At 34.6% G+C, this 19290-nt stretch overlaps 1 protein-coding gene across 1 annotated transcript in view; it reads left to right on the top strand.

Moving 5' to 3' along the window:
* LOC148944177 (low-density lipoprotein receptor-related protein 2-like) overlaps positions 1-19290 on the top strand; it is a 78077-nt gene that overhangs the window by 22302 nt on the left and 36485 nt on the right. The window contains exons 3-4 of the mRNA XM_089099853.1: positions 3983-4231; positions 15065-15316. Coding sequence (XP_088955979.1) covers positions 3983-4231; positions 15065-15316 — 501 coding nt within the window. The remainder of the gene's footprint in view (positions 1-3982; positions 4232-15064; positions 15317-19290) is intronic.

Consider the following 19290-nt stretch of genomic DNA (forward strand, 5'->3'; position numbering starts at 1 on the left):
TTTGAGCGTTGGAGTCAGCAATTTTTGTTAGGTGAAAGAAGTGGAACAGAAGCCCGACCTACCTGCCAACTATCTCGAGTAGTGGATAACTGGGTAGATAATTTTTAATTCAGGTGCCAAAATTATTAACATGTTACTTTTAAATTTTATCTCCTCTTTTCTTTATTTTATTTAGTTACTGATTCGTTTTGTTTATATTTTTATTTTTTATTCATGTTTTTTTTGTTCATTATATCATATTTGTTTTATCTCGTAGATTGATAAAAGCCAGAAATAAGAATTAATTAATGAGTAAACATTAATTTAAATTTTAGCTCGCGGTAAATTTCTTTATTACATATGACATAGGGAGGGCGACTTTCATGGTACAGACAAGGGATGGGGAAGCTGAGCCTACCTGGCCTAGGACTTGTAGGACAACTGAAAATTAGCTAGAATACTTTTGCCTCAGAGGTTGGTGTCACAGAGAAATCCATGGCTAGAAAGTAGGCTTATAAATATTCCTTGGTCTTAAAACGAAACTAACATTTTTAGTTACGCCATTCTAAAATTATAAAATCAGTATAATTTTTGTTATAGTGCTTTTGACTACTTTTTTCGAATTTTTGATTATATCCTAATTAGCTTATTATTAATAAACTTCTATTGTATTAGTAAAAACATATGATATAACTCAAAATATACTCTATGTAAAAAAATCACTATTAACTTTAAACACTTTGTATCCCAAAGCACTTTGTATCCCATCTATTAGATTTGGAAATTTTGCAAATAAAGGATTACATATTTACAGTGGAAGGGACGGGGAGAGGTAACCGGAAAAAAACTAAATGTGTAGATTTATTACAACAAGCACAAATCTAGCTGGTTGTGAGTGAATTCTCCAACTTTTTTTTAAACATAAACACTATCAAAGTATAGTACCCAGGCAAATTTAGGGAAATTTGAAATCTAGGCATAGAAAAACTTTATAGGGAATCAGTTGCTAACCTCTCCCCCCTTCTCTCGCCACCAGAAAAAAATCGAGAGGGGGTTTAAAAAATGCAAGCAAAAGATGTTAATTGTATGAAATTTGTTAGTGAAATCGTAAAATCTTACATATACGTACTTTCCCATCAGTGTCAGATTTTCCTACTTTTGACGATTAGGAAAAACTAAGGTGTGATTCCCCAGTTTATAGCAATATTGTAGCTAAGGCCGTATACAGGGGAAAGGTGTACCGGGTTCGAACCCCATCCCCAAAATTTTTGTTTGACTCGTAAAAACGTAAAAAAAGGCATACAAACAAGTTGTTGATGCGTTTTAAGTTTGTTCCCTCCCCTCGAATCCCCCCCTCCCCTGAACAAAAATTCTGGTTACGCCCTTGATTGTCGCTGTACTAAATATACGGTTAATGCATATAATGTAATAGGTTATTTTAGGTAGCTCCAGCATATGTGATAGCCTTTGGAAAATAAATATTATCTTATGTCATACCCAGGGCGATAATTCGATCGTTTGTTGAAGCCAAGGGATTTTCCTTGTTGTTCAAGGCACAAGATCTGTAAGTTTCCTGTATAGAGGTTTTGGCCAAGGCGATTCCAAAGGTGTTTCGTTTTGATCTGACGCCCTTTTTAGGGGTTTCGGGCTATTATGTTTTGGCTACTATGAGCAATGTTCGTCCTTTAGTAGATTGCAGCTACCTCTGCAACCATGATATCAACCGCCAACGCCGATGGCAATATTTTTACCGTATCTCGAAAATGGGGCAACTTAGAACACCTAAGGCAACCTTCCATGGCCAATCTTACAGGATCAAGAAGGAGGGACTGCCCTAATAACGCCATACCCCTGCACAGATATGCTGTATACACGTCCGTAACGTTGACAGTGCCAAGTTCACTCGAGACTTACTTACAATTTTACGTTAATTAGTTTTTTGTTACATTACGGAAAAACGTTCGGGTAAATAATTAATACATTTTGAGAAGCTAGAAGGCCTTGCACGCTTGATCAGAGCTACGATCATGGCCGTGTCCAGGATTTTTGTTCGGGGGGGGGGGGGGGTTGGAAGGTTTTTTTTTGTTTCTTACAACAAAAAAAACTTTAGAAAAACATGTCAAAAATGTTTTTGAATCATTTTTATTGCATTTACGAGTCGGACAAATATTTTGGGGGGATGGGGGTTCAAACCCTTAAACATTTCACTGAATACGGCCTTGGATTCAATTTTGAGCTTCATTCCACATTTTTAATTTTTTGCATAGTTCCATTATGATGATTGTGAGAATTTTAGACGAAGACTATGATGATTTTGCGGATTTCTACGCTAACGTAATGGAAAAGGACTTGTTTAAGTGTGAAAAGTTATGCTTAACAGAAAGTAACTTAGCCCCATAATACAGAAAATTACGCACGAAGAGTGAAAGCTTAACTAATGGCAATAATGCAAAAAAAGCTAAAAGATCAAAATGACTCATAATTTACGGAGGATACACAATATCAAATTACATTCTATTAAAAACCTAATTTTCATTCTTCCTTCTTTGGTAATTAAATAAAAAAAACTAGTTTTTTTTTTAACTGAAAGTAAGGAACGACGTTAAAACTTAAAACGAACAGAAACTATTCCGTTTATGAAGGGGGCTGTCCCCTCCTCAACGCCTCGCTCTTTACGCTAAAGTTCGAATTTTTCCAATTCTATAAAGATGACCCCTTAATCACAATCAGTTGAAATCAGTTGAAAAACTTTTTTTTTTTTATTATTTAATTTCTGATTTTTTTTTTCTTTAATAATGCTGGGAAATCCTGCGCCCCCTTCATAGCAATGTCCCTTCCCCTATGAAAACTTCCTTCGTGGAAACAGCCTCCCGTAAAACCCACGACCCCCCCCCCCCACCTACCATAAAAAATCCCCTCTGAAAACGTCTGTATACTTCCCAATAACCAATACTATATGCTAACATTAGGTATAAGTTCAGAACTTTCAGCCCTCCCCCCGGGGACTTCGGGGGTTAAGTCATCCTAAAAGACATTGTTATCATATTTTAGACCATGCTGAACAAAATGGCTATCTCAAAATTTTGATCGGGTGACTTTGGGGGAAAATGAGCGTGGGAGGGGGCCTAGTTGCCCTCCATTTTTTGGTCACTTTAAAAGGACACTAGGACTTTCAATTTCCGTTCCAATGAGCCCTCCCATGATATTCTTGGACCATTGGGTCGATACGATCACCCCTGAAAAAAAAAGAAGAAATAAACGAATAAACACGCATCCGTGATCTTTCTTCTGGCAAAAAATTCAAAATTCCACATTTTTGTAGATAGCTGCTTGAAACCACTACAATAGGGTTTTCTGATACGCTGAATATGATGGTGTTATTTTCATTAAGGTTCTATAGCGTTTAGGGGTCTTTCCCCCTTTTTTCTAAAATCAGCCAAATTTTCTCAGGCACGTAACTTTTAATGGGTAAGACTAAATTTGATGAAACTTACATATTTGGGATCAGCATTAAAATCTGATTCTTTTGATTCATCTATTGGTATCAAAATTCCGTTTATTAGATTTTCGGTTACTATTGAATTGAGCCGGGTCGCTCCTTACTTACAGTTCGTTACCAAGAACTGTCTGATTATGTTAGCGACCACACTGTTGTTCTTGACCTGTTACAAAACCGGTTTCACTGTGTTCACTCGGAGATAATTGGCTTAGCCTGAGGCAGATAAACTATTATCCAGGTATATTTTAATTAAATATTTAATATATAGAATTGGTTATGTTACGTATTTAATATAATGCGTTCTGGGCGGCCTGCTTTCCATGATTCTCTGTTGTAGTTTTCATAATTTTGTTAATAAAGTATTACACTTTCATCATATTTTGGAATATTTCATTAGGATTAACCTTACTTCAAATCTTCGGAGCGGTCGTTATAATACATAACTACCCGCTTTTTTAGCTTCAAAGTGCTATTAGATAAGTTTTTACATTTTTTTTTTCACAGCATATCGTCCCTGTAATACAGAAGATTTCAAATGTGGCAGCGGAATTTGTATACCTGCCGACAAAAAGTGCAACGGGTTTGCGGAATGTCGTGATGAAAGTGACGAACAAGATTGCCCAAAACGGAATGGCACGGCAGTATGTCGACCAGGACAAAGCCGATGTTTAGATGGCGAAGGATGTTATGATGCTGCTAAAAAGTGTGATCACAAGGATGACTGTGCGGATGGCTCAGATGAGAAAGACTGCAGTAAGTTTGTTTGATAATCACCATTGTTTTTATTCTTGATAGATCGGGTTTTTCAACATAAACCCATTACGTGCCCAATCCCTACCCTTAAGTCTATGTTTTTATGCTTATTCTAATTGTTTTTTTTTAATATCGGCTATTATTAATGCGTGTTTAATACTATTAATTTTGTATGATTAATTAATCAAATTATTTTTAACTAAAAGTGTTTTATTAGACTATTAATTATATTTTTTAATTATGTATTAATATTAATATTGTCTTATTCTACCGTCAATGTAAACACCCATCACCTTGAGCTTGCTCTCTGCTGGGAATCTATAAAATGCAGCGGGGAAATATACACAAGGGGGGGGGGTATCGATCCTCTCTCCCCGAAATATTGTCTGACCTTTAAATTAGCCTTATCAATGCTGGTGAAAACCTACATCTCCTAAAAGAACAAAAAATAATTATCCCACCTGTAAATCGGTCTTAAAAACACAGGTAAAAACCCCTAACCCTCCCCCTCCCGTACTATTTTTTCTTAAACTCCTTACCTTTAACAGAAATTCTTTTGGTAACCCCCTAGCTCCCCCTCCCCCGCGAAAAAAGTCCTTGATACGGCCCTAAAGTGCAGACCAGTGGCATTTCCCTTATGAGCTCAGATTTATAGAGCGTTATCAGTTATGTCTTCATTTTGTTTTTATTATTAAATTTTGTTTTATTTTTATTTAACGGAATGTTCTCTTTTGTGTGGTTTTATAGGCTATTGTTTTGCTGAAAGTCACTACTCGGAAGAAATCTAGAATCTAGCCATTAGTGGCCCTGCCGTAAAGAGAAGTGCACCTGTTCACTTGTTCTAAAATGGGCAATTACCGCTCCAATCGTTTGAATTTTTTCTCCTGCATTATAAAATCCGGCTTGACGGGATCCCTGCTCGATCGTGGGGGTGGGCGTGCCCATCGGAGAGACTATCAGACTTTTCTTCTTTGGGAGAGAAGCCAATGCCCAAGATTGTTCCAACGAGGGGGGACTCGCACTAACAAACAACTCATTTTTATTCTATTCATGTCCTAAGTGTAGCTAGAATTTTTTCTGGTTAAATGGGAAGTTCCATTGGGCCAGCTAATGCAAATTTATGTTAGTGTCTGTGAAAACCACAGTTTATAGAATATAAACTATATAATTATATAAACTGTGGTGAAAACTAAGCATTATACTCTTTTATTTTTGCGGGGAAGAGGGATGAGTTTCCTAGGGGAGTACTGAATATTTGTTTCCTCTTAGTTACGTCCAAGAATCTTTAGTAAATGACTCCTTCTTTGGTGCTCGTTTTTAAATTTTTAACCTCAAGGGTCATGAAGCCTCTTGCCCCCTCTTAAATGACATTTTTAAACTGATGTATATTTTTTACCAAATTGGTCTTAGACAATGCAGCCATTAAGCCATAAGGACCTCTATAACTCTTTACCCTAATTTGTTTTTAGGGAGCATTAATAAGCGGAAACCGTTTTATTGTTTTTATTCAAATTTGAAACGTGATCGAAATTTTATCCTCCTAAGAATGAGCGTTCTCAAAAGCAAATGCTCGCAGTCAGTGGTTTAATAATGGTAGAATATCATTGGAAATGGTATTTTGTTACTTTCGTTTTTTTATTCTATTTTTCAATGGTGGATGCAAAAGGCAAGATTATAAAAAAAGTACAATGTAAGTAAAGAGTTAGTTTTCATATTTAGTAATTATGTGCATTGAAGATGTGATGTGCAAAATATTATATATTAGTTTAGACTAGAAAAAGGAATGGTAAAAGTCTAGATTAGGGGCTTTTGAGAAGGAAACATGTTAAGAAAACAATTCTTACTTCATAAAAATTAAATAAAAAAACAATTTTTTATAACTGAAATTAAGAAACGACGTTAAAACTTAAAACGAACAGAAATTATTCCGTATATGAAAGGGGCTGTCCCTTCCTCAGTACCTCGCTCTTTACGCTAAAGTTTTTTATTGTTTTAAAAAATAAAGTTGTGTGACAGATTCAAACTTCAGCGTAAAGAACGAGGTATTGAGGAGGGGACAGCCCCTTTCGTATACGGAATAATTTCTGTTCGTTTTAAGTTTTGACGTCGTTCCTTACTTTCAGTTAAAAAAAACTTGTTTTCTTTTATTTAATTTTTGAACGCTTCTGAATTAGGCCTAATGCAGGTTTTGATTTTGGCTCACCGTACATGAATAATTAAAACAAAATTTGCATATTAATTTATCTTTTATTTAGTTAAATGGCTTTTTTCGAAACTTTTTTAATTTTAATTACGAACGTATTTATTAGTAATAAATATATGTAACTTACGAATTAGCTTACTCAGCAAACTTCAATATTTATAGATTTTTATTACGTATATTAGGGGGGTTCGCCCCCTAGTCAATACCTTGCTCTTTAAGCTAAAGTTTGAATTTTTTTTCCAATTCTTTAAAAATGACCCCTTAATCACAATCAGTTGAAATCAGTTGAAAAACTTATTGTTTTTTTTTACTTAATTTCTGATCTTTTTCTTTAATAATGCTGGGAAATGTGGCGCCCCCTTCATAGCAATGCCCCTTCCCCCATGAAAACTTCCTTCATGGAAAGATCCTCCCATATAACTCCCGACCCCCCCCCCCCACCTACCAGAAAAAATCCTCCCTGAAAACGTCTGTATACTTCCCATTTCCCAATAACCAATACTAGGCCTATATGTTAACATTGGGTAAAGTTCACAACTTTCAGCCCTCCCCCCGAGGACTTCGGGGGATTAAGTCATCCTAAAAGACATTGTTGTCATATTTTCGACCATGCTGAACAAAATGGCTATCTCAAAATTTTGATCGGGTGACTGAGGGGAAAAATAAGAATGGAAGGGGACCTAGTTATCTTCCATTTTTTGGTCTCTTAAAAAGGGCACTACAACTTTTAATTTCCGTTCCAATGAAACCTCCCACGATATTATAGGACCACTGGGTCGATATGATCACCCCTGGGGAAAAAAAAACAAAACAAAAAAAAACAAATAAACACGCATCCGTGATCTTTCTTCTGGCAAAAAATGCAAAATTCCACATTTTTGTAGATAGGTACCTGAAACATCTACATTAGTATTCTCTGATATAATGAACATAATGGTGAAATGTTGATTAGGACTCTGTAACTTTTAGGAGGTTTTTCTCCATTTATCTAAAATCAGCCAAATTTCCTTAGGTGCGTACCTTTTGATAGGTAAAATTACATTTGATAAAGCATATGTATTTGAAATTAGCATTAAAATATGATGCTTCTGATGTATCTATTGATATCAAAATTCCGTTTTTTAGAGTTTCGGTTACCATTGAGCCGGGTCGCTCCTTGCCTACAGTTCGTTACCACGAACTGTTTGATATGCAGAATAATTGTAGCTAGCACATTATGACATAAGCTCCACTACACTTTACCCCTATCCCCCCTAATGTGCAAATATATAGCCCGAATTATGTATTCCCCATGCATTCTGCCATGTGTCTCTCTTGTTTTACTCCGTGTACTTGTTAACTCGATCAATTGTGACGAAACAAGATGTGGAAAAACACATTTTTTTTTTTTGGTAAATATATAGCGGCTGGTTACTTCAAAAGCAAACAGGCTGAATAAATAAAATTAATACCGTTTGATTCCTTATCATAAGCACTTTTCTGACAGTGGCCCTCCCCCCTGACGGTCCCTGATGTAGCCTTAGGAATACATAAGAACTATAAAAAACACTAAAGCAGTTAAATTCTTGCTTTATAATATGCCGGATTTTTCTATTAATCAGATCATCATGTCTGCTTCCAATGTTGTCCTTTTTTAAAATTATTTGAAATAATCTCTTATCCATATTTCCAATTTATTCAGACAAAACTAAATTTCGTCCAGACGAGACTGCAGAAACCCGTTTGGAAAAAGAACCTATGACTTACCACGAGATTCAACTTATGGAGAAATATTACGGCTATATCTGCAGTGTTGCCACCCCAGCTATTTCTAGTGATTTTTAATATTTCCTAAACACAAAAATCAGTAAATCAGCTCATAAGTCACTAGATTATTGAAGGATATCACTAAATCAACCAACATATCACTATATCATTAAATCAACCAACAAATCCCTAAAATCGAGCGATTTTTTCTTACCGGCTGGCAACCCTGTATACCTGGGACCATCAGGGGAGTGGGGTGCATTGTCAGAAAAGCGACAATGCTATTTGAAAAGAGGATAAAAAAAAGGAATCTAGTGGTATTACTTATATTTGAATAACATGTTTCCTCTAGAAGTGGCCAACCACCGTACATTTATAAAAGTATTAAATAGGCAGGGGCGGATCCAGGATTTCTTAGGGGGGGGCAAAATAGGTTCATACGATAAACTTGCGTTAGGAGCAAGTTTAATTAACTCAATCTTGCATCAATTAAGTAAATTACACTACTTTAGACTACGTTAGGGGGGGGGGCGCGCCCATCGCCCCCTGGATCCGCCACTGTAAATAGGCAATCTAATCGTGTTACAGTTTCGCTTTCATAAGGAGTCTTGCACCAAGGTTACCTACCATGTTTATTTTTTTAGTATTGCTTTTTTTTTCGGTACTATTTATTTTTTTTTCCGGTACTTTTTTCGGTTTTATTTAGATTATAGGAGGTTATTTTTTGTCACAAATGCTTTCGTGTACCATACGTAACCACATAATATATGGAATCAAATCGTTTATCGTATCAAATCATAAGTCGTATATTGTAATCGTAAATCATATCAAGCCATCGAGCAAATCCTAACCATACAGAACACGTTTCATTTTCCTTAGGATTTTTATATAGTTATTGTCCCCTAATCGCTATCCTGGGTGTAATTGTATATGAGGGGTTAAAATTGTAGTTGAATTATGCGAAAAAACCTTTTAGAGATGTTTCCAGAGTTTATATCATGCCCTAGAAAGGTCTTTTGAAGTATGCCTCTCCGCCCGTTCCCCCTCCAAAGAGCACTGACCCAGGGTGAACTTGCACTAATTTTGTGTTAGAAAAATTAAAGTTTCAGAAATAAATTAACAGCACACACTGGGCCTAAAAAAGCGTTTTGAGACTCGTAACTTAGTTAAATCCTGGTTTATATGGCTTTAAAGAACATTGAAAAATGTGCCTGAAATTTGAAAAAAAAAATTATTATTCCAGCATCGCTTAAAATCCTCCAGTCGTTAGAATTTTGAATAACAGACTATAACCAAATCGAGTGAAAACATAATTTTTCCAAAGATATACTCAAAAGTCTTAGAAATAGCGACGGTCTTAGAAAGTCTTAGAAATAGTGTCAATTGGGGGAGGGAGGGGTTGTGTCCCCTATACTGTTGCCACCCCCTTCCCCTAGATTTTGAGATATATCTTTCTATTGAGAAACACCTTTTTTGGTGAGAAACACCCTTTTTAAACAAAGGACGAATTTGCCCCCCCCCTCCTGGTATTGAAAAATACATTTTGCAACTCCAATCCTTAATTTTAGTTTATAACGCCACTGAGAGGATTGAGACAGAAGCTTGAAGGCGCCTTTCTAGGATCTAATTTAGGCTCTGAGTTCATTTCTGAAAGTTTCATTTTCCGACTTCAAATGTTTAGCATAATAGTGAAAAACTCCTCATCTAGAATTACCCTATGTTTTTTTGTCGTGCTCGTGGGTCCGAAAGGTAAAATTAAATTCAAAACAGGCAAGGCCGTACCCAGGATTTTTTTTTCGGAGGGGGTTTTACTTAAAGATTTTTTCAGGGGGGGGGGGGTTACACAAACTAAAAAAAACGCATACAAAATTTGTTTATTTACATTTTTGTTACGTTTTTACGAGTCAAAAAAACATTTTGGGAGGAGTTCAAACCCCCCTAGCCCCCCCTCTGGGTACGGCTTTGAAAACGGGTTATAGAAAATCTCATGAAATTTCCGATGGCTCTTAACTCTAAAAATACTGGCAGCCCAAGAAAAGGTGAATAGAGTGTTTTCACTTCAGCTTTAAAAATCCTGTAGGCTATTCTTCAAAATAGAAATTCTGTCAAAATAAAAAAAAATTGACAAAAAAGAAATACTTCCAGTTATCTAACTATATAAAAATAGTAACATAAAGGGCTTCAGCTTTAATTCTGTATCAACTGGTATATCCGTTATTGCTTAAAAAAATTGCTCTCCAATTATCCCAACATTTGCCTTTTTTTTCTAGCTTAAATAAGCATCATGGTGGGATCCACTGTGAATCTGTAATCGTATTTTGGTATGTAATTATTATGGGTCTAGGCGTTTACCCTTCTGAAAAATAAACTCCGTGGACCCCCCTCCCCTCGCCCTCGGAAAATGCCCCCCTGCGGCTGGTTGGTTTCCGTCACTTTTGACTTATAAAAAACGACTAGAACTCTTAATTTCTGATCGAATGAGTATCGCCCGAAGTTTCCACGACCATGAGGCGGAGGCGGAGATGAGGAAGGGCAGTCCCCCTTCTATACGGAGGAAATTCTGCTCATTTTGGGGTTTAATGTTACTCTTTAAATTCATAATAACAGCGTAGACTAGAAATTTTCCCCGAAATCAAGAGGAATTAAATATCAATCTTACATTATTGAAACGTTTTTTAAGTCCCTTGTCCCCCACCCACCGAAAAAGCCCCTACAATGTGGTTCAATAATTTTTTTGTAGTTAGGGAGGGAGGGAGATGCCTTAAATGGTTTATTTTAATACCAAAACATCCCAACTCTCATTGAGCCTTCAGATAAATACAGAATTAGTTCTAAGGGAGAGATGAGGGGAGAGTGGAGGTAGAAATTGGTATATAATCCCTAGGGCCGTATCCAGGACTTTTGTTGGGGGGGGGGGGGGTATTTTCTGGGGGTTAAATGCCGGCTCCCACTTATTATAAAGAATGTAATCTAACCGAATGGTTTTGTTTGGGAGTGGGATGCATCCATAAAGTCAAAATAATTTTTGCTTAAAGCAGTCATGTCTACACAGAGTGTTTTTTTTCAGAAGAGATGGGATTGGGGTACAAATTCGAAATATTATTTTAATTATATGGAAATATGTAAGAGATTCTAGGGAAAATGTAATATCTAGTAATTTTAAGGGTGCGGCACCGGCAAGGGCGGATCCAGGTTTTTTTTTCGGGGGGGTTACTAATTTTTGACTCAGTTTTCGACTAATTTTACTGATTTTTACCTAGGTTTTACTAATTTTCGACTTATTTTGGACTCGGTCAAAAATTTCGGGGGGGGGGGGGGTTCAAACTGGGGCCCCCCCTGGATAAGGGCTTGGGCACCGGCCCAGCAATTTAAAAACAGTTTTTTTTTCAGGGACCGCAAAGAGCGAGGTTACGATTGTAAAATGATTAAAACATACCCTCATATGGGAGGAGTGATACACTTTATACTTGCACTGCAAAAATGCGTCAATAGAATAATGCAATTTACATTAGAATAATTAATAGAATAATTAATGCATCGAATAAAAATTATTATCAATAGAAAACAATTGATTTCAAAAGAATAATAATTGATAGAATAATTACTGGTGGTGTGATTTTATTTTCAGCAATAGTGATTTAGCAGAAAATCGCAGACTACGAAAAATTGCTTACCTTTCAGTGAACACATGGCTGAAAAAAGAATGTTTGAGTAAAATTACGTAGAATTCATTTAACCATCAGTGAGAAAGACCGAGCTGACTATTATCAATGAAAAATGAAAAAAAAAATGCTTTCAAAAGGTCTTTTAAAAAACAATTTAAGAAATGGCTAAATTTTCAAAATCGTTAAATGTTCATCACTTTTTAAGTAGTCGTAAATTACCTAAAAAACTGCAAACATTTAGAATAAACCCAATGACTTCTAAGAAAATTTCATAGCGTTTGATTTATCAAACAATTTCGCTAAGTTAGCCTAGATAATTAATTTACTGGGACTTCCTTAAGCCTTTTTTCATCTTACTCAAGGAAAAAGAATACATTCTTTTAAAAATGTTTCTTCTTGACCAAGATCTTAAGTCCATTATTATGCAAGACAGACAAAAGAGATCTAGATACTATAAATCTAAAGCTAAGATTTAACTCATTTATTATGGACTATACAAGAAGATTTTAGACAAAATCTTTAAATTTTCTGTAAGTGATTTTTACTGTGAAATATCTTGCGTATCAACTCGGAATATAGGGAATTTTGTATATCGATACGCCCAATTCGAAAGTATGGTATCTGCAAATTATGTCAGGAAAGTGGAAAACTTTTTTAGGAAATTTTTCACCGAAAATCTCCCCCTCCTGGACAATTGTGTAAACGGGAATAGAAGAAGGGGGCTAGTAACCCTTAGAATTTGGAAAAAATCTTTTTTTTGCGTACTTCCATTGAAAAAAAATGTCAAGTTCGCCACCCCCCCGGGGGGATTTTATGAATAGAACTGAGTTTGGCCCAGGGAAAAAAGTTTTGTTTCGATGTCCTGGGTACCGTAAGCTATTTGATTGCAATGCAGTTACTTAAAATTAGAAATTCTGTCTTGTTATGCTTGTAGAATAAGGCTAATTTTAAGCCAAAAGTTGACAAGCTTTTCGCTAATTGCCGTCTGAAAAATAAAATAAGTAAAGTTAGATATTCGTGGTGTATAGCCAATATTGTATTGGTAGGAATAAGTGAGGGGGGGGGGGGTAATAATACTTTTTGAATGTAGGTCTGAAGTATGTCTACTATTATCCCTATTTTACAGTGTAGTATAAAGGTGAATTGAAAGCTATGTGCTCATATTTACAAAATCTTGGGAATTAAGCTGATAATCAAATAGCAACTGTAAGAGCTTTCGGATGGTTTGAGAGCCTTAAACTTGAAGTCCGGGGGTGGGGAGGAGAGGGTGAAAAAAATGAAATAATCCACTTATAAAATAATTTGAAAACATTTGATTTAATAGCAAAATATTTGCAAAATAACAAATTGGCTGATTTAATAGAAAAATAACAAAATAGCATAAATGAAACAATGCATCTCGTCATAACCCTAATAATAACGAGAATTAAGTTGGTTAACTAGAAAAAAACAAAAAATAAAGATACCCTCCTCTGCTTTCTATAAAATATCAAGGAAATTTTGTTTTCCTCAAAGCGATTGATATACTTATTCATGCAAATATATTACCAATTAAACCAAGCCAATTAATCAGCTAATTAAACCAAGCCAATTAGATATGCACAATTGAAACAAAAAATACAATGTTCAAAAATTTCAAATAATAAAAATTTCAGAGGGTATTTGAGATGAATTCTGCCTTCGAGCTCAACCCAGCCTGATTTAGCTGATCTCCATTTTTAGCCTTTAAAATTGTTTTAACGTTGGAGATCCTTGTATTGCCTTTTTTCAGCTTCTCTCTTCCCCACAGAAAAGGCAGAGTTATCTTCTTCTTGTAAGCCTTTTAAGTCCCACAAACATCAGCTGGTTCCGGCAAATTTTTTCAGCCGATTTTTTACGTTACAACCCTGCGATTTTTAATCTCTGCCATGGAGTTTTTTTTTCAAAAAATTGAGCACTGCCAATACTCTTGGTGGGTCTTCAGCAGCCCTCCCATGTCAGGCATAACTAGCCCTCAATGCGCAGTGCCTTTTGGACTTCATTATGGACTGAGAATTTTCCATTGGAGCACACATAATTTTATCCCAAAAAAAATCGCAACTCTCAAAATGCAAGAATTTGGCTCTCACCTATTTGTATTGACTGCATACTAAAATCTTGAGTATTCAGAAAGAAAGCGTTCTGTGAAACTAATATATAGTTATTTTTACACCCACAAAAACTAATTGTGTTCTTCTAATTGCTACATATGATAAATCATATCAACCATGTTGCAAGACTAATTATTTGCTATATATTAGCTAAAATTTTCACTTTTTTTATATCTTAGCTATATTCGGAGAAATTACTGAACTAAGAAATGATAGAACAATGAATTTTTATAAATACAAATTAATTTTCTTTTATATTCTGTTTTTATATATTATTTTATTTAATTTTCTGGTTTAATTAATTAGTTGTTTTAATATCATGCTTCAATTAATGTACTTTTTTTTACATTGATTTTATCTTATTCATATTATTTTATATTAACTAATATTTTTCATAATCAGGATGTAAATTATTATTTCAGAATTAGTGTCAAATGGAAATTATTTCTCACGAGATAAGGTTTCTTTCAAAATTCCTAGTGCAAATTTCGACAACTAACCCCAAATTGGCTAGATTCGTTTGTACTATATCACTATACTTCAATAATATAGTTGACGGAACTGTAGCCCGTTAATTACAATAGGCTATATCTATATTCGGCGGCTCAAACGCTCTTTGCTCGCTGCCTTGTACCACTTTACTGCACTTCGTTGTTCTACTTGGAGGAACTGGGATAACCTCTACCAAAACTTTGTATCTACAAAAATGTTCGATTTTTGAAGTAAAGATGGACCTTCCCTAATGTCAGTACGGCATGTACAATGGCACAGTGTTCTATACTTTTTGGGATATTACCTAGTGTCTACATAGGTAAAATTGGATTACAAAAAACTAGCCTAAACCTTTTTAAAGAGAAAGTGTAATTACACACTTCGTATATGATTATCATATATTATTTGTCGTATATTATAATCATTATATCGTATATAATACACGTAGATACCTAGTATCTACGTCTCAGCAGAAAACGCAGTGACAAAGGCGGGAGGAAAACGGACTCTGGAAAGCCAATTGACGATATTCGGTACCTTCATTTATTTTTACCGTTTAGAAAATACCGATATATTCATCATACTTTCCTTCTTTCAGACTTCCCTGCTTGTAATATTGGACAATTTCGTTGCGGCAATGGCTTATGCATACCGAGCAGATGGCAATGTGACGGCTATTCAGATTGCTCTGATGGTACTGATGAAAAGAACTGCACCTCCGCTAGATGTCCTCCAAATAAATTCTTTTGCCCTTTAAGCTCAAGAGATGGCTCACAATGCATTGACCGATCCAAGCTTTGTGATGGGAATAGAGATTGCCTGGACGGGGCTGACGAGGGTTCTACTTGCTGTGAGTTTCTTCATTTTTTTTATTATTATTATTAATAATATTTTGTAATATTATTTTTAATATTATTTTTGGTATATTATTTTTAATTTATTATTTCAATATTATTATTAATAATAAAAAATTTTTATTATTAAATAATTTTATTTCTTTCTTTATCGATGAAGTTTTTATTTCGTGATTATTCAAAATTCGCTTCTGCCTTTTATTGGACACGTCTATTTAATTATGCTACTAGATTAAATAAGTATTATAATGGTTTAAAACTAGGAACCAAGAAAGTAGGTAAAAATTTTTTGTTTTTTTTTTATTTACTTATTTACTGAGATAGCTTTAGAATCAGAATTTCATCCTGAATCCAAATATAAAATTAATTTCCGTTGCAAATTTACTTCCCCACCCCCAATGGTAAAATGTTCCCCTTGAATTGTATATAGGTGATGGATTTTTTTGCTGCTTTGATAAACTGTTAAATGAATTTGAAGAAAAGAATGACGCATGGAGAATTAAAATTTCAAAACCCTTCCTAAAATCTCAATTAAATAATGGCAAAATACATTTTTTTATAACCTAATTAAACTAAAATTTAAAAATACAACACATAGCGAAAGATAATTCACCTTCTTTATATGATATAGGCCGCGTCCAGACTACGACTCATTGACCTCATTCTTTTTGTGTGTGATGTGTGTGCTGTGCAAATATATACCCTGAATTGGTATATACAGGGGTGAATAAAAAAGAATAAAAAAGAAAAAAAAATTTGTGACCGGAGGCATTGTCAAAATCCCTTTTGGGAAGAGGATTAATACCCTGGGTGGAAACTGAGGGAACGGTGCTTATTTAAACATTACATTTTGAGTAAATACTTACTTAAATGTAATTTCCCTTCTCCCCTACTGTTGACCTTTACAACCCACCCTGCCCTCTTGCCCCATCCTCCAGAGCCTTTACACTTTTAATTTTTGGGTTATTCTCATTTTTCTTGTTTTTAAAGTTCCCCATTGACTTAGATTACATGGATCTTTTCTGTTATTAAATAAAAAAAACAAGTTTTTTTAACTGAAAGTAAGGAGTGACGTTAAAACCTAAAACGAATAGAAATTATTTCGTATATGAAATGGGCTTTCCCCGCCTCAACGCCTCGCTCTTTACGCTAAAGTTTTTATTGTTTTAAAAAATAAAGTTGTAAGACAGAGTGAAATCTGATTCTTTTAATATATATATTGGTATCAAAAACCCGTTTTCTAGAGTTTCGGTTACCATTGAGCCGGGTCGCTCCTTACTTACAGTTCGTTACCACGAACTGTTTGATATCCATACCTTAAGTACTTTGATTTATGGGTATTAAGTTGAAGCTGAAGAGTTACGAATGACAAAATGCATGGGAAATAAATAATTTGGGCTATATATCTTCACATTAGGGGGGGGGGTAATGTGAAGCACTTTTAGGAATGATATAAGTAATCCTAAATATCCAAAAATACTTACTTATATCGTTACTAGAAGTGCTTCACTATACTTTACCCCCAACTCCTCCCTAAGCTCCAAATATGTAGCCCAAATTATATATTCCCCATGTATTTTGCCATACGTCACTCTTTTGCCTCAAAACTCATAAACGACTAAAAAATATATTTTGAATAGTGTTATAGGTATAAAGGAAAGTATCTGACAATTTTTTGCCAGAACGTTTCAAGCAGTTCGTGATAACGAACTGTAAGCCGGGTAAGTAAGGAATGACCTGGCTCAAAAGTAACCGAAACTCTAAAACACGGAATTTTGATACCTAGAATATCGTCAGATGGCTCATTCAACCGGAAATTAAATGTTCTAGTTCCCTTTTTAAGTGACCAAAAAGATTGGAGGGCAAGCTAGGCCCCTTCTCCACCCCTTTTTTTCCCAAAGTCGTCCTATCAAAATTTCGAGATAGCCATTTTGATCATCATAGTTGAATGTCCCAATAACTGTACCTTTGGATATAACATATCCCCCTCCCCACAACCCCAGGGGAAAGGTCTTTAAGTAAAAAAAATTGCCCATTTTTATGCATAGTATTTGCTATTGTGAAGTATGTATACATTTTCGGGGGGGAGGGGGGCGAATTTTTTGTTGGGGGTTTTCGAATTTTCTATGGGGAGGGAAGTTTCCAGGGGGTGAACTTTTCAGGGGAAATTATACACTGGGGGAATCTGCCAGAATTCCTACATAAAATTCTTCTATAAATGTCTTGCTTTTTCTTTTTCGTATCAATTTTAGGCGTATAGATGTTAAGGATCATGGCCCGTGGTAAATTCTCACCGGGATTAAATTGTCTAGAGGATATTTCCTTGGAGAGGGGGATTTCTCCGTGGATGTGGGACTATATTTTTTGGCATTACTTAAAAAACAATCAGAAACTAAATTACAAAAAAAACAAGTTTTTTCAACTAAAAGTAAGGAGCAACATTGAAACTTAAAACGAACAGAAATTATAACATAAGTGAAGGGGATTGCCCCCTCGTCAAAACCTCGCTTCTAACGCTAAAATTTGAATTTTGTCCCAATTCTGTAAGAAAGACTACTGAACCACAAGGGTCGTTTAATTACAGCAATAACAATAACAACAATTAATACCAAAATTAGTAACAACAATTAATTTAATAATCTAAAAAAAACCTTTCTCTTCTTTAAATTCTTTGCAGTATTGATTCGTGGAAATTAGAGAAAAATCACTAAAACTCCGGGTATAGAGAAAAACCCCTTCTTAGAACTCTTAACAACATTAATTAGTGGCAAAAAGTGCTTTGACACGTCTAGACACATGGAAAAATTCCTTAACGGTAGTCCAGTTTCAGTTGTTGATTACGTAATAGTATTCTTGCTGTGGTCTTGTCAAAGCAATTTGAAACGGTATGTGAAATTTTTCAAATTACGAACGAACGTTTAATTTTTGGGACAATTAGCTGAAATACTGATGGTATCTCTTTTTAACTTAATTTTGTAGAAAATTGTGTTTTTGCGGAGGGAAAGAGATTTCGACAGTTAGTAAAATTTTATGAAAATAAAAAGGATATAACTTAAAAAAACAAATGAAAAAAGAAAATAAATTCTCTTTAAAAATGTATTTTAAAAAAAACTTAAAAAAAAACAAATGAAAAAAGAAAATAAATTCTCTTTAAAAATGTATTTTTAAAAATCAAGGGGGACAATTTTTTGCACATAAATAACAAAAAAAATGAATTTTTCTATGAAAATATGGAAAAATAGATATTTTCAAAGACCCAGGAAAAAAATGCACCCTGTCCCCTTCCCAATTAGCGCTTCTGGCCTGCATTAACGTAATGTAAAGAGAAGATGCCTTTGAATTATGTTAAAATACCTTGAATGTTGAAGCCAAACAGAAGAAAGATTTTACTGTCTAAGAACTCCGCCTTTAAAAGTGTGTTTCAATTTCATTGGTTTATTTTTTTGTGCGTTAGCCAATCATATCATTACCTTAGTGCTTGTCAGAAGGGGAGAGCAAATGACCCCTCCCTTTTTACCTATTTGTGTTTATTCGTTTGTCAAATTTTAAGCCTATAAAAAGAGCGCAAAACCTGATTGGGCCATTTGCATGAAATTTTAAGCCAATAAAAATACTGATAATGTTTTAGTCACAATATTTTATACAAGTAAACTTAAAATATTTAATTCAGCTGCAACTATGATGTTGCGATAAAATTCAGAGCTAGGTTTAATGCAAGCTGCAAGAAAAGATTACACAAAAAACTTTTACTAAACAGAAAACTATCCTTTTTGGAAATTAGAAAATACAACGGGACTACTATTTTTTTTAAATAGAACAAGAATGCAGTAATTGAAAATATAAGATACATGCACCAAAGAGAAAAGGAGAATAACAAACTTTTCCTTGCAAAAGATTTATTTATCTTTTTTAATTCATTTTATTTATTTATTTACTTATTTTATTTTACTTTTTATTTACATTTAATTAC

Source organism: Artemia sp. Qi Xiang Cuo, chromosome 14 (assembly GCF_049724085.1).
Source record: "Artemia sp. Qi Xiang Cuo chromosome 14, ASM4972408v1, whole genome shotgun sequence".
NCBI lineage: Eukaryota > Metazoa > Arthropoda > Branchiopoda > Anostraca > Artemiidae > Artemia > Artemia sp. Qi Xiang Cuo.